The following is a 14,122-nucleotide window of genomic DNA, read 5'->3' as shown; positions in this document are numbered from 1 at the left end:
TTTTTTACACGCTTCTTCGAAGAAGTGCACAGTTGGTTTAAGGAAGTTCCCGATAAGATATCGATTAAATATTAAACATCGGTTATAATCGACTAACATTATTTATGTCGTTTTTCAAACTTTAGCGTATATATATTTCTCACGTGTGACTGAGCTCTTCCAGTGCGAAAGAATTCGTTCACCGAAAGAAATTATATTTAATAGATTCTTTTTGTGTGTGTGCAAAAATTGACAATTCAAGCCGTTTGAATAGTGAAGTATTTCGCTCGCGAAGTCTCTCACTGAAGTCAATCTTGACAGTTCTCGGGCATCGGTCGGACTCATATGTGATCTCCGAATGGAACATGATCTCGGGACGTATGAGGCGTGACGTTCGCCGACAATTTCATGAATAATTGAACGTGTGCTTTAAGCGGACCGTGACGTATTGGCGGGGTATCGGTTCTGCCTGCAAACAGAATATTCTAGCTAACCGTCTGGACTGCTTGATTGATTAACAGTTTGCGCTGAATTTTGAATCGCCGGCGGAGGATCTTACACAATTTGTTTTCAACAGATAGGAATAATTTATGTGCCACGATTGAGTATTACTTTGTACACTACTATTCAATCGAATGGATTGTAAACAACAGTTATATTTTACATGGAATATATAATTTAAAGAAATGCCAGTTAGATTGTATTGTTATATTTGTAGCTGATTGCATAATATACAATACTTTTATTTTTTCTGAAGCTGCAAATATCTCCGTTTTTTAAAATATGATTACTCCTTTCTTTACGATTATATGAAGGTAAATTCATGAACAAGAATATTTGAAGCTCCGTTACTTCTCCGTGGATAACGCTAGCGCACATAAACTTGCGTCATGAAACTTGCATTTTACTAAAATATCAATGTAGTACATAAATACCAATAGTATTCTAGATAATCTATCGGAGTTTCATCTATAAAAATTCGTTGGTCGTGCGAACGAAATGGACAGCTTGCAACCCCTAATAGCCCTATGGATGGAGTTGTTCTCTTATTTCTCTTATTCACAGTCCATACGAGCGATAAAAGAGTCGCAGTGCAGATAAGTGTACCTTATATTGATTAACAGTTTTTACGTAAACTATAATAGTCAATAACGATAATTTTAATGATCATTATCTTTTTATTTACTATAGATATTATGGAATTAATTTAAAATGAAAATAATAATTTATAAAAAAAAATATACAGGAAATAATTATAACAGAAATTAAAAACCATTGCAGTTTTATTTTCTACGTAATTATAATGTTTATTTATGTCTGTTTTTAACAGCCTTGAATATAATAAAACGAGGAATACAAATTATTAATATATGCTCACAAAATTATATAAACCGTATAAGTTCTTAAGCAAAGCATTCATAGATTTTTGAAATACACGCACGCGCGTTAGACTTTAATGGGAACACATATATCTTTATACCTGAAAGGATTAATACCGCGCAATTTTCCTGGGGTATGTACACTTCATGAAAGAACAAAATGCGATTAATAATTTTGCGTAACGAGTATTTGGATATTTCTTTACGCAACTCACGTAGCTACCCACTACCCGTACACGAGACATATGAGCATCGCGAATGTAAATTTCGCGAATGTCATTTTTGTATCGCCACGTCATGATATAAATATTTTTCTATGCTCACAGACTATGGTAATCCTGGTACAATGAGATTATTCGATGAATAACAAATATTACTACCACCAAAAAATATTAGAAACAGATAAATACAGCACGAGAAGAAATATTTATTCGTTTCGAGGACATTTTAAAAAGATATTCTTTCTTTCTGTGACGTTTTCGTTCATTTCTTAATATGCATACGAGCATATATTAGATGCGCGTATAAATTTTAAAAGTGAGAGAGGCGATATCGTAAAATTTATTTTTGTTTTAATGAGGAGTTTGTGAGCAAATAAATTAAAAACTTTGTAATACTTCATATCAAAATGCTATTCATCAACATTCTGTCGAATCAGTTCATTAATGCGTCATCACGGTTTTCCTCTCGAGTCGCTTTCTTACTTGTCTCTCTAGCATGAAAAACAGGTATCTCGTCGCCAACGAACCGTTACTCGCTTCTTTTTGCAACCAAGAATAATTCAGGAATAATTTGCATTTGATAATTACATCTGAAAGTTTTTTCTTTCAAAGAATAAAAAATTTCGATTTTCCTACAAAGCGATTTATTTAGATGTGAAATTTTTGAAATGATATGAAAGGTGAAAGAGTTCGCGACAATTGTATGATAGGTTTTCTAAAAAATAGTTTTACTTCATACTTATAAAACAGTGATACAGGAATCAATGGCGCGCACAATCCAAATTAATTTCATGATCTGTATGTATCTTTATTGTCATGTTTTCATGTAAAAATTCACGGTGTATCTTCCTGCTCAAATCATCTATCTAAACATAATTTTAATTCTTTGTTGAGGATCAAGTTTCAGTATTCGCGCAAACATCTGCGAGCCGACTAATTGTGTCGGCAGATGAAGATAAAGCATGACTTTACGAAATAAATGGTGAACATATCGCCACGTCGAGAGTTGCTGACTGGAAAGCTTAAAATGGTTTTATTCCCGTAACAATTTAACAAAATAATCTGTATTAATTAAATTCTTTATATTTCATAAGACGTATTTACACGAATTCATGAATTTTTCATTTGATTAATAGAAGTAATTTATAGATTTTATAGATATCTATTAATTTAGTATTAATTAATAATTTATAAATATTAATCAAATCTAATTTGTAATGTAATAAGTATATCTACTGAAAATTTTAATAATATATTGGTATATTATTTATGTTATTTACCCGCTGTGCATCTAGAAAAAAAAACAGATTATGTGTGATAATTATTATTAATGCTACTAAATAGGTATATGACATATATTTACCGTATCTGATTGTATTAAATATACTGCAGTTGATCGTTTGTTTTATATTTAATAATTACATATTATTTACCAAGTTTTATCATTCTATTCTCTTTAATATCGTTCAAGATGAAAAGCTCACGACTGCTTAAACACTTACATTAGCACAAGGCACAAGGCTTTCGTTAAAGCAGCGATAAAGTTTGCGTCAATGACGAAACGTAATTACGAAGAATTCTAACGAAGCTACCGGCGCGATGCCCTGAGTGAATAAGAAGGGAAGCAACGCTTTTAAGGCTATAATGAAAACTGCTATAAACCGTAGACTTCTCCATACTACTGCTTGACCTTCGATTTTGTCTTAAACATCCCTCCATTTCTTCCTTATTATTCTTGATTTAATCCGTAGTCGTATCAAATTGAGATTTACTTGGTAACATAATAAGCTTATCATTAACATAGTAAGCTTGAATTATGAATTTTGTTACAAGAATCCATCAGAATAAGATAAGATAGCGTAAGGATCGCTAAGAAATCCGTGCAATGTAGTAAATGAGTCATGAAGAGGTGCTCAGATGAAAAGGTCATCTGAGAAACAAATTACAAATTATTTGCAAATTATTTATTCAAATTGACATAGAGACGGAATTGCATAATTCGTGTCAAATGCTTTTCTATATAGACGTTAAAAATCCAAGTGCGCCGTGCGATAAATTCGACGTGTAAATAATTAAACTCAGCTACGAGAATTCCCAACGAAATTGCTGGACATTTCTGGAGAGTTTGCGAAAGGGTTTGCATATCGCGCCGGACGACTAACTTTGCATGGACTTTAGCGGCCTGCCCTATCCATTTGTATTTGTGCGCGGAAGAGCAGTTTGCTCACAACGCCCGGTCAAACAGCCGTAATTTTGCGTAGCTAAAAGTGATCTAATAGCTCTGCGTATTATAATTCACGAGGATAATTGCTCTTGCATGCAGCCGGTATAATTTTGTCACTGATTGCGGGAAGTCAAAAATATTTTTCGCGCATGACAGCGTTAAAAAAGAGGAGATGACATAGTTAATGTGATACAATTATTAATGCTGTTAGCTGAAATAGAATCGTCGATATAGAAGATAGTAACATTTTTTAAAAAATTCATCTAGTTAAAATATTTCTATAAGGTCATTACTTTATCGATTTGTTTCTAAGTGTGACACATTGACCATAAATTAGCATACCAATAACAGTTAATAATTAAATATAAGTTAAGTTAATAATTAAATGTAATTAATTAAATATTAATAATTCCGGTAATAACGAAATCTATTCTCAGTGACAACGGATTGTATCAATTACACAGGCACACAAAAAAAAAAGTGTCTTGGCCGAGACACTACACTAGTGTATTCCCATGTACTTTTTCCCGCTGAATCCGAATCCGAAGTCAGAATTGTCAGATTGGCTAAAATTTATGAGATAACCACAAAAAAACAATTTTTTTCTCTTTAATTCGTGTTTTTGAGCATTTTTTTGTGGTTATCTCATAAATTTTAGCCAATCTGACAATTCTGACTTCGGATTCGGATTCAGCGGGAAAAAGTACATGGGAATACACTAGTGTAGTGTCTCGGCCAAGACACTTTTTTTTTGTGTGCCTGTGTTATTAATCATCCGAAGCGTCATTAATCATTATATTGATACGTTCAATATTCAGAAGCTCCAGAAATCCCAGTCATTAGGCTTATCTATAGAAATGGTGAGGTGCATTTAAACCAAGCCACTTATTCTGAGTACAGGCCGGTCTAGTTACACGCGCGTCGAATGTAGCGTTCGCGGTATAGCATTCCCGAGAGATCCCGCACCATCCAGACGGTGCAAGACATGTTACTTACGAGGAGAGCGATCTGGAAATTCCTCAGCAAAACGACTGATGCACGACCGTTAGGGAGTTTCTCATTCCGATCGGAAGTTTTCCTCGCCATAAGCGGCGGGAGAGAGAGAGCGCGCGTCGCAGCAGCCTGAGGGGACGCAAAAATGGTTCAACACCTCTTGGAATCCGGTCGAGTCTTTCCAGAGAGAAACGTAATACCAATAGTCACGCTGCACTTACTTTGACAAAGTTCTTTTTCGTCGAGTTCAGCGCGTTTCTTTTTTCCGTCGCGCTACGTATTTACGAGTAATCCGAGAAATTGGCACTGCGAACGGCGACAGCGCGTTTTTACCTGTGTCAGGAACCCCTGGGGGAATATGAGGCTCCGCAGTAGCAGAATAACACTTAATTTTATTTAGAAAGACTGCATAATGCATTTTTTTTAAACATAAATGTGTTATGTAGAAAACAGTATATAAGAAGAAAATAGGATTAACGAAATAATCTGCAGTGTCATAATAATTCTGTGCATATTAAATTAACAAACAAACAGCGTTACAAGTTACAGTTTATTAAGTGTTTTTAAAATAAAGTGTTTAAAAAATAAGAAAGATTATATTAGAATGTTTATAGCATTTATAGGGAGAATTACAATACTCACAATTACGAAATTCTTTTTTACGATAATTTAAATTTATTTAAAGATGTGTATACATTTCACAATTTGCCTTTGATAGTAAAAGCGCCTGATGTAAGATTCTTAATTTTTTTTTAATAATTAGGCTTGATAGAGATCGTTTTGAAACTTTATATAGCATGATATTCCATGACGGCGCAAATAATATTTTCGGAGAAAATTGTATCGAGCGTGCCGGATCGTCCGCTGCTGTAGGTGGAAACTGCATCTATGTTGCCTTTGGCATTATCAGCGAAACAAAGTACCGGATAACCGCGTTACGAGTCAATCTCTCCGTCAGGAATAAGCTAGTCTCCGGAGGCTTCGATGGAAGTAGGAAACAGTGGGAGTTCTTATTTCGGCCGCAGAATTTCGAATCCGTTCTATTTTTAACTTTGTTTCAAGGAAACGATCTCTACTGATAATAATAATCTTATGAATTGATAACTGTAATAATTTGTACTTATTTTAATACAGTATTTATACAATACTTCCTATACTTGTGTAGATTTGCATAATAATTCTCGCCACGATTGAAATTGAAATATTTAGATAAAGAAATAGTCTGCTTTCTTTACAATGTCGCAATAAATCCTTTCACTCGATGCGCACGTGTCTTATACCTCCTTTATTTTTGCATAAACGTAGGTGTTCGTTTCCGCGATACATCTTCAGATAAATCTTTTTTCGATACATCTTCGACAGGAAATTACATTTACACCAATATCTGGTAATGCGAATATTTATTTATTCGCATTGTAGTCGACATCGCGCTATTTATATATATGTTCTCTGAGTAGTGTAAGTAGGGACCACGTATCTTTTCTATTCAAAATTTTAGACAGCTCGTGTGATTAATCGAGCTTCTTCATAGAGCACCACATGGGAAATGTTGCATGTGATCTAATCGATTGGAAGATGACAACGTCGGATTTCACCTCATGTATCGGTGATTTATTAAGCCATGGATAGTAATTACCGGGTTGTGTATTTGATCGTAACATAATCGTTCAAGTCGGGATTGTGCTATTATATGAATAAACGATGACGGGAAGGGCATAGAAAAATTGGGACATGATAAATTCGATTATAGAGTTCATATACCTAGAAGAAATCAATAATCGAATGAGTTAAAAAGATATTGAACTTATATTATTTATGCAGTTTTGTTGCAGTTCTACATTTGCAAATTTAACTGTAAATATCTCATCTTGTTGCAACTCTTCCTCATCGCAATATTTGCTCAAAATATGTACATTTAGATTGTCACACTTAAATGAGATAGATAGGGAATTTATTAGACTCTTATTTAATTTCGTTTTTTTTTAGCATAAAATCATAATATTTAACTGAATATCGAATGTAATACTGCAACTGAATCATATTTAATGCGTAATTATTTTTTAATAGTCGCCACGTATACGTAACGAAATGTAATGTGCATCAAAGTTAGTTCACTTTGACATTGCGCGATATTGCACATAAGAATATAACACAAAGGGGTTGTAAAGGGGTTGCACAGTATTGAATTTACTAGATACTTAGGAACGCTGTCACGCGCCGTGCGAGCCTTCGAGAACCCTCGGCACTGCCGTGAAATCTTTTAATGAGCTTACCAAGCCTAGAAGCCTTATATCGGCACGTCTCGCGGCAAAGTAAACGCGAAAAGCGGCAAACCGTTGGTGGCAGTTGTTGCGTGCGTCACGTCGCCGCGGGATTTCACGCTTCGTAAAAAGCCGTAAAAGACGTAAGGCTACTTTGAATTCGAACGTACGTTTTATGGTCGTTGAGAAAGATTGACCGTGTACCATGGTGAGTTTGTCGATACATCACAATCGAAGACACAAGTGGGACGAAAAGAAATATATTTTATTATTTTTCAAAATATGATTTATTCTGTCCAGAAATAAATTATAATTTTTGTTATTATATTTTCCGTTATACCGTATTGGGTTAAATTCTAATAGCAGATCGGATTTTACTTTTAAGTCGACAAGACAAATATTCATGATCTCGTTCCTAAACTCATCTCTTTGTAACTAGTCAAATATTTGGCAATATCAGTGAGACAACATGTAATAACGGTGTTCAGCTATCATATCCAACGCTGATAGTTTAAATTTACCAACTACGGTTTGTGGTACGCGAGAGAGCAATGGGAGGAGAGATTCAACTTCCGCGCACAATAGAACGGTTCGACTTACGGTGAAGGGATGCGCCGAGAATGAGGACTCGCCGGACATATCACTTTCCATAGAAATGATCGCGCACAGCCCCGAGGGCTGTCCTTTGCCGATAACTGCGTCGTCGTTGTAATTTCCTCGTTCGCTGACCGCAAGCTCTGTGGCGCGAATCTGCACGTTTCGTTGCGCGGAGTCGCGCGTTCCATACACACTTTATTGCGTACGATTGTTTCTCCGGTAACTGGTTCCGAATGCGAATTTAGAACCTGGGAACCGAGGGAGTTTTATTTCATCCTTGTCGATACCGATGACGTGTTATCAACTACTAGTTCTCATTTACGCGCGCATCGTTTTCGATAACGGACAAAGCCGGCCGGGTGCGCGTAGGGTGCGTTCGAATAGGAATAACGACCGAGGCAACTTTTCTAACTAAGCGCTCGACGGGCGACTTCCGAAGTGGAGCATCGAGGACAGTACGCTGTACTGTTACCTCGTAGTGACCAACTTTCCGTTCGTGACGTAACATATACTGAATCCATTTAATTATAGGACGAGCAATTATGCAACTAGCGTCAACGGTCGACGTCTGATGGACCTAGATCGATTTTCACTTGCTATGTTCTCAATACTCTTCTGCCATCTTTGGCCTTCACGTATAGATATTATTACGTATACTTAATAATATGTATGTGTTGTAGCTTTGATGCTATCTCTAGCAGATAGTTGTCAATGATTTCGAGGATTTCGTATTATTTCATTATTCACAGTGAATATATTTTTATCAGCCTTTTATTTCCCATGACGAAGCGTGTCGGCACGTTTGTGAAACAAATCAGTCATTTATCGATTTGTTTTGTTGCCATCGACACACCTTTTACCAATCGTAAGAGCGACGCGGAATATTCTCTATCAAATTCAATTACGATCAATCGTTGAACCTTTGTAACTACATAATTTGAAATCTTCTGCCGACCTGTTTCTATCAATTCTCCCTCGTGATCCCATCGTATCCCTATTATTCATCGTTGAAGTGTGAACAATAGAGTCGAAATTTTGATAACTAGCCAGTCACTGGAAAGACCGGGCGACAGTCTCGAGATAGGGGGAGGGAGCGAGAGAAAGAGAGAAAGAGAGAGAGAGAGGGAGAGAGAGAGGAAGGGAGAGGGGAATTGAGCATTGTAGAGAGAACGATCTGCTCTGGCGAAGGCTGTTCTTTGTCGATAACGATTCCACTATTCCCCCTTGCAATTTACTTGGTATAATACCGTAAACTTTGATCTGCCAAGATCCATATTCGTAGCTTCACAGATCACGAGGTGAAAAAGAGAAGTTATTAAAGCTGTTTGATGCCATCGAGTAAATTAGCTTCGAGTTGCGTATACGAATTGATGCGAGCAAATATTACGCGAGTTATACATTTTCATAGTTTTTTGGATCCACCTTGTAAGTGTCCTTTACTCACAGTTTTGATATAAACGCATACAACATATAGTTTAACTACATATTATTCATTATTTTATGTAAGAATTGAAAGATTGGCATTTAGGGAAAAAAATTTTTATTAGTTTTACATATGAAAATTTTTCATTCTAAAAATATCTAGGAAAAAATAGAACTTGTGATCCACAAATTTTTATTTTGTTTTAACACCAAATTCTCATTATGTTCTTTGCACTTTCAAATAACATAATTAATAATTATTATAGTGAATAGTAATTTAAAAAAAAATTGTTATAATAGTTTATGTTGAGAGAGTATGTGATGAATCGTGAATATTTTTCTGTAATTTGAATTTCGTATGCGACGGTTGAAGGGCGTACGTAGACTCGATGCGTTGATCGCGGTCATCACACCCACTCTTAAGTATGCACGTTTCTTGTACGCGCAGGAATGTCACGTGTAACTGTGCTCACGCACGCGTATATCTCGGGATAATACGTGGACGCTTTTAATTTCATCTCCTCCCAGGAGATTCACCGATTATCGTAAATCGTCACGTAGCGAGACAATTTTCTTTGAATTATTAGTTGATAATCGGAATTACGTGATCTGGTAAACAGTAGAAGAACGAAGCACGGTAATCAATTCCCTTGATTTGGACTAGACTGGATTAAAATTCTAAACGTATAATGTTAACGTTATCTAGTGACAATCCTTGACATTCCTTCGATTTTTTTATAAGAGTACTCAAAATATTATTCGTTACATTTCACATAGAGCTCGTGAACTTTTATGAACGTGATTTCTTTTCTTGATTTTATTCATTTATCTTTGAAAACATAATGTAAAAAGTCCTGGTGTCTATTATACAAATTATACATTTTCATAACAATTAAATGCGTAGAGCATACGGAAGATGTATTTCTATGATATCTAGCATTGAAATCAATACTTGCAGATGATTGCTATATGATCAATATGAAGAAACGTGGAAACAACGAGAATAAAGATAGTAAAAATGGAGGTTGTCAGAATGGAGGCAAAGCAACGGAGAACTCAGATTCGGGAAATCTGAGCGATGACGAGAATCAAGGCTTCGGAAATTGGCTTCGATCCAGCACCGGTGTCGAAATGATGCGACTCTTCGTGATCGCGAATTCGATTTTGGTCTTCGTGACTATGGCTTGGCCGAACATGAAAGAATCCTTCTACATCATCAAAGACTATTTCGTGGGAGAAGAAGAGTGAAACAAGATTAAATGATATCAATCGAGGAATAGAAAAAATAACGTTGTCATTTAATCTGTTTTAAATAAGCATGGCAATATTATTCTCAATTGTAGAATTGTTAAACATACCTGTTAACATCAGTTTTATCTTTATCTCTCATATCATTGATTAATCTCGAGTAATATCTTAAATTAGGTGTTAATACCAAAACAAATGGGCACTGATAATAAAGAATAGATAGGTATTAACTTTACAGAAATTGTTATTGATTGTTATTATACGCTAACTGTTGTTTATTAATTATATAAGTTATATAAAAAATATTCAATTGTTCGATCGTAAGTGCGTTTTAAAATCAGTGAGAGATAAATAGGTACTTAAATCTAGATAGATCTAGGAAGATAAACGAGAAACAATCGTCGACTTTCACAAGATTTAATATTCTTACAAATGCCACAAAATGGGTAAACAGAACTGTGACAGAACTTTTTTTTCGCGCAGCGTTTGAAAGTCAGATGTGCAGATCGTGATATTTGTATAAGATAAAAAAACTCTTCCCTATATTTTTCTTGCCAGAAGTTCTTTATTTTGAAGGAGTAAACTTTCATAGATCCATGAGTCGTATAACTTTTAGCAGAACCGACAAATAAGTCAGTTATTAAATCGGACTGTTTTAATTCTCAGTTAGATTAAAACAGTTTTAATGATAATTTACAGTAGCACTTATAATTATCTTGACAAAAAATTTATAAAAGGCTTTTATAATATCAATATTTGGTAACAAGAAATTAAAAATGCATAATTTATAAAAAAAAGATTACCAAGTGCAAATATAATTTAATGAGAAGTACTTTGACATAATTGAATAATTTTCAAATAAATAAATATCAAAATGCTTATGAGCCAAGTGAATTATGAAAACTTCAAATCAGAATGTATAAGATCTTGAAATTTTATATCAATTTTACTCTTAGCATATGTCTCTCATCAATAATAATAGAAGACTGATAGTTTTGTTTATATTCTCAACTTTGACTTACTTGTGCCCTGAAAACTCAAAATATTTATAAGCACTACTCCCAAAAGCGTACGTCTCAAACAGAGATATCAGTCTTCTATCAATGTATCGGCTTCTATCATATCGGCTTGATCATATTAACCGTCAAACTTATATAAGTAATAGTATATTTAGGATACACACATTTATACTGCAATATTCTACATGGAATGTTGTAATATCGCATCGCAATAATTAACCGCAAGGCCTTGTCATGTTGACGTTCGTTATTCGCGGGGTGTTTCTGGTCAGCATATTGGGCTGGTATAGCGCCATCGTCTGGAAGATAATCGACGGTTACTTCCAAGACGAGTTTCGCGCTTACTTGCAGGAAGAGTATCGCAAGCATCCGCGGATCAAGGCCGACGTCGAGAGCGCCGGGGCTGTCGATAAGGGGCCGGCTCCGAGCGCGTTGCCAGCCGAGCCGAGTTTGAGCCACGGCATCGCGGAGACCTACGGTTCCAACGCGGCATGCCCGGCCGACATCGCAGACGCCTGTCCGCGCGCGATCGTTTCGAGCGGGAAGAAGCCGGAGGAAGCGGTGGCAGGTGGCACCAGCGAAATCGCGGTCGCCGTCGGCGCCGGTACCACCGAGAAAAATACATTCCCGGCGAACGCGGCCCGATCGGCGCAGGAAAGTAGGAAATCTCCTCCGAGCGGCAGCGACACGCGCGATAAAGAACAGCGACCGGGTGCCATCAATCAGGACGCTGACCGCGAAGAGGCTACGATCGAGGGGAGCGTACTTCCGCACCCCGCGTCCACGCGTCGTGCCGAGAAACCGCGACGTCGTCTCGACAAGAAGACATTATTGCGTGCTTCGAAAGAGGTCTTGAAGGAGATATCGCGGAAAATGCCGAGGAATCGAAGAGTGAACACGCTCGTTCTGACCGATGCTGATTTCGCCGCCGCGAGGACCAGGGACGACGGAGACGACGATTTCTCAGAGTTCGAAGAAGAGGAGAAGGATCAGAGGGTCCGTAAGGAAGGGGTTCTCGTATCGGAATTGCCATTCAAGCCCAAGGCGGATATCGGCGGCTTGGATAGGGTTACCGCGGAAGAGTTCTGTCCCCTGACCTTGGAGGACGAGACTTCCTGCGGGGAAACCACCACGTGGCCGTGACTGTGCTTGATGAGCGCCGTCGCGGTGAATTTGCTGGTATTAGATCCCGTGGAAAAAGTTGTGCATTAACAGCGGGACACCGAAGGGCTTAGGAACATGCTGAGAAAGCTGAGGCAGAAGGCTGCGCGACTGTTATTAGAATAAATCTCTGTACAATTAGTTTCGCGTCTTTATTAAGGACGATGATGATAGATGTAGTGTGAAGATCTTCTCATGTTTTTGTTGGTGCATTGCAATTTATTCAGTTCAGAATGAACTTGAGCAGGATGAAATAAGGCTATGACTGTGTAATCGTAGTTTTAATATAAAACAATGTATCACTATCTTTTTATTAGGCAGAATTAAATCTCGATTCAATATAATTAATATTTTTACGTCAGCATTTCATTTTTCTAAGTCAGATATAAATTATCCGTATTTAGCATAAATTTAGTTCTCTAAATGTGTCTTGCTATGCGCGTTCTATGCTATAATAAACCTTATTTATTTTATGAACTCAGCAATTTATCGAAGCGATAATTATGGTATCAGTCGAAGATAAGTTTTCGCTGCCTAAGGATATTTCGAATCCAGGACAGATATAAGTGAAACGAATAGGATCATTAAGTAAGACACCACTGTCCTTTGACCTTGCGAAAAGAGGTTCTACGAGGAGAAACTAGCGAGTGACCGTGAGAAGTCAGAGAAATCGCGATATACGATGGTGCCGTATCGGAAACACTTGTCCAGCGGAAAAATCGAAAAAGCACGTTTAAACGCGCAATTCGCCTGCACGTATCTCATTGTATATGCTGAAGGATAAAATTAAAAATTGATATATGAGCGTGCCCCACCCCCCCGCAAAAATGAACAGCGTTTGTCGCGTTATGTAAAGATGACAAATGTCGTCAAGTAATCGTCGAATGACACGCGTGGGAGATGTTTTGCAAATGTAATTTCAAGGAAGAACGAGTAAGGTCGAAGCGTTTTAAAGCTTCTTTTTAACAAGACGTTACCGCATTTTTCTTATTAAGTAATAAAACCTACGCGAGCAGCTAATAGCAAAGCAATCACGTTTTGCTTCTGTTTATTGCGCGCTCGAGAGTAAAACCAAGTAATCTTAATAAGCAGAATAAGTATAATCGCACACTCATTTTCCGAAATGTGTACGTCGCAAGTAAACGAGAAAAATCCATTTTTTTTCGTAATGCGTTTAAATTAATAATAGTGTTTGCATTGCATCACATATCTTTCTACTAATTTCATTGCTGTCATTGAAATTAATGATTTGTCAACGGATATATCGTCCATGCAAATCAACTGTTTCGTTTCAGTTAAATGCAAATGTAAATAAAATAAGAAAATTTATTCATTACCATTGAATTATAAGAACAGTTGTTGAAGGTCTAAATAATTCTTATATTTTAATTTAAATTTACAATTGTTATACATTTACATTTGTTTTTAAATGTGCATTTTTATTACTGATATCACTTTAAAATATAAATTTTTATTTTTGATTATATAAATGCGACATAAATTAAATTAAATAACTTTTTACATGTCCTGTAGTTCTTCGACATGAATAAATATATTATTTTTATAGAATAGGACCATATTAATAATACTGATAATTATTGAATCAAAAATGCAATAT

At 36.3% G+C, this 14,122-nt stretch overlaps 1 protein-coding gene across 1 annotated transcript; it reads left to right on the top strand.

Moving 5' to 3' along the window:
* Positions 1-10,320: 10,320 nt before the first annotated feature.
* Positions 10,321-12,977, top strand: LOC139777443 (uncharacterized). Its single transcript, XM_071714861.1, has one exon. It carries the CDS (start codon positions 11,578-11,580, stop codon positions 12,484-12,486), a length of 909 nt encoding a protein of 302 aa, XP_071570962.1. The 5' UTR covers positions 10,321-11,577; the 3' UTR covers positions 12,487-12,977.
* The last annotated feature ends 1,145 nt before the right edge of the window (positions 12,978-14,122 follow it).

Source organism: Temnothorax nylanderi, unplaced genomic scaffold (assembly GCF_030848795.1).
Source record: "Temnothorax nylanderi isolate EJ_2023f unplaced genomic scaffold, tnyl_v1.0 TNYL_tig0148_pilon, whole genome shotgun sequence".
In the NCBI taxonomy this organism is placed as follows: domain Eukaryota; kingdom Metazoa; phylum Arthropoda; class Insecta; order Hymenoptera; family Formicidae; genus Temnothorax; species Temnothorax nylanderi.
Note: the sequence above shows the minus strand (reverse complement) of the source record. Positions and strands in the feature narration are given on the sequence as shown.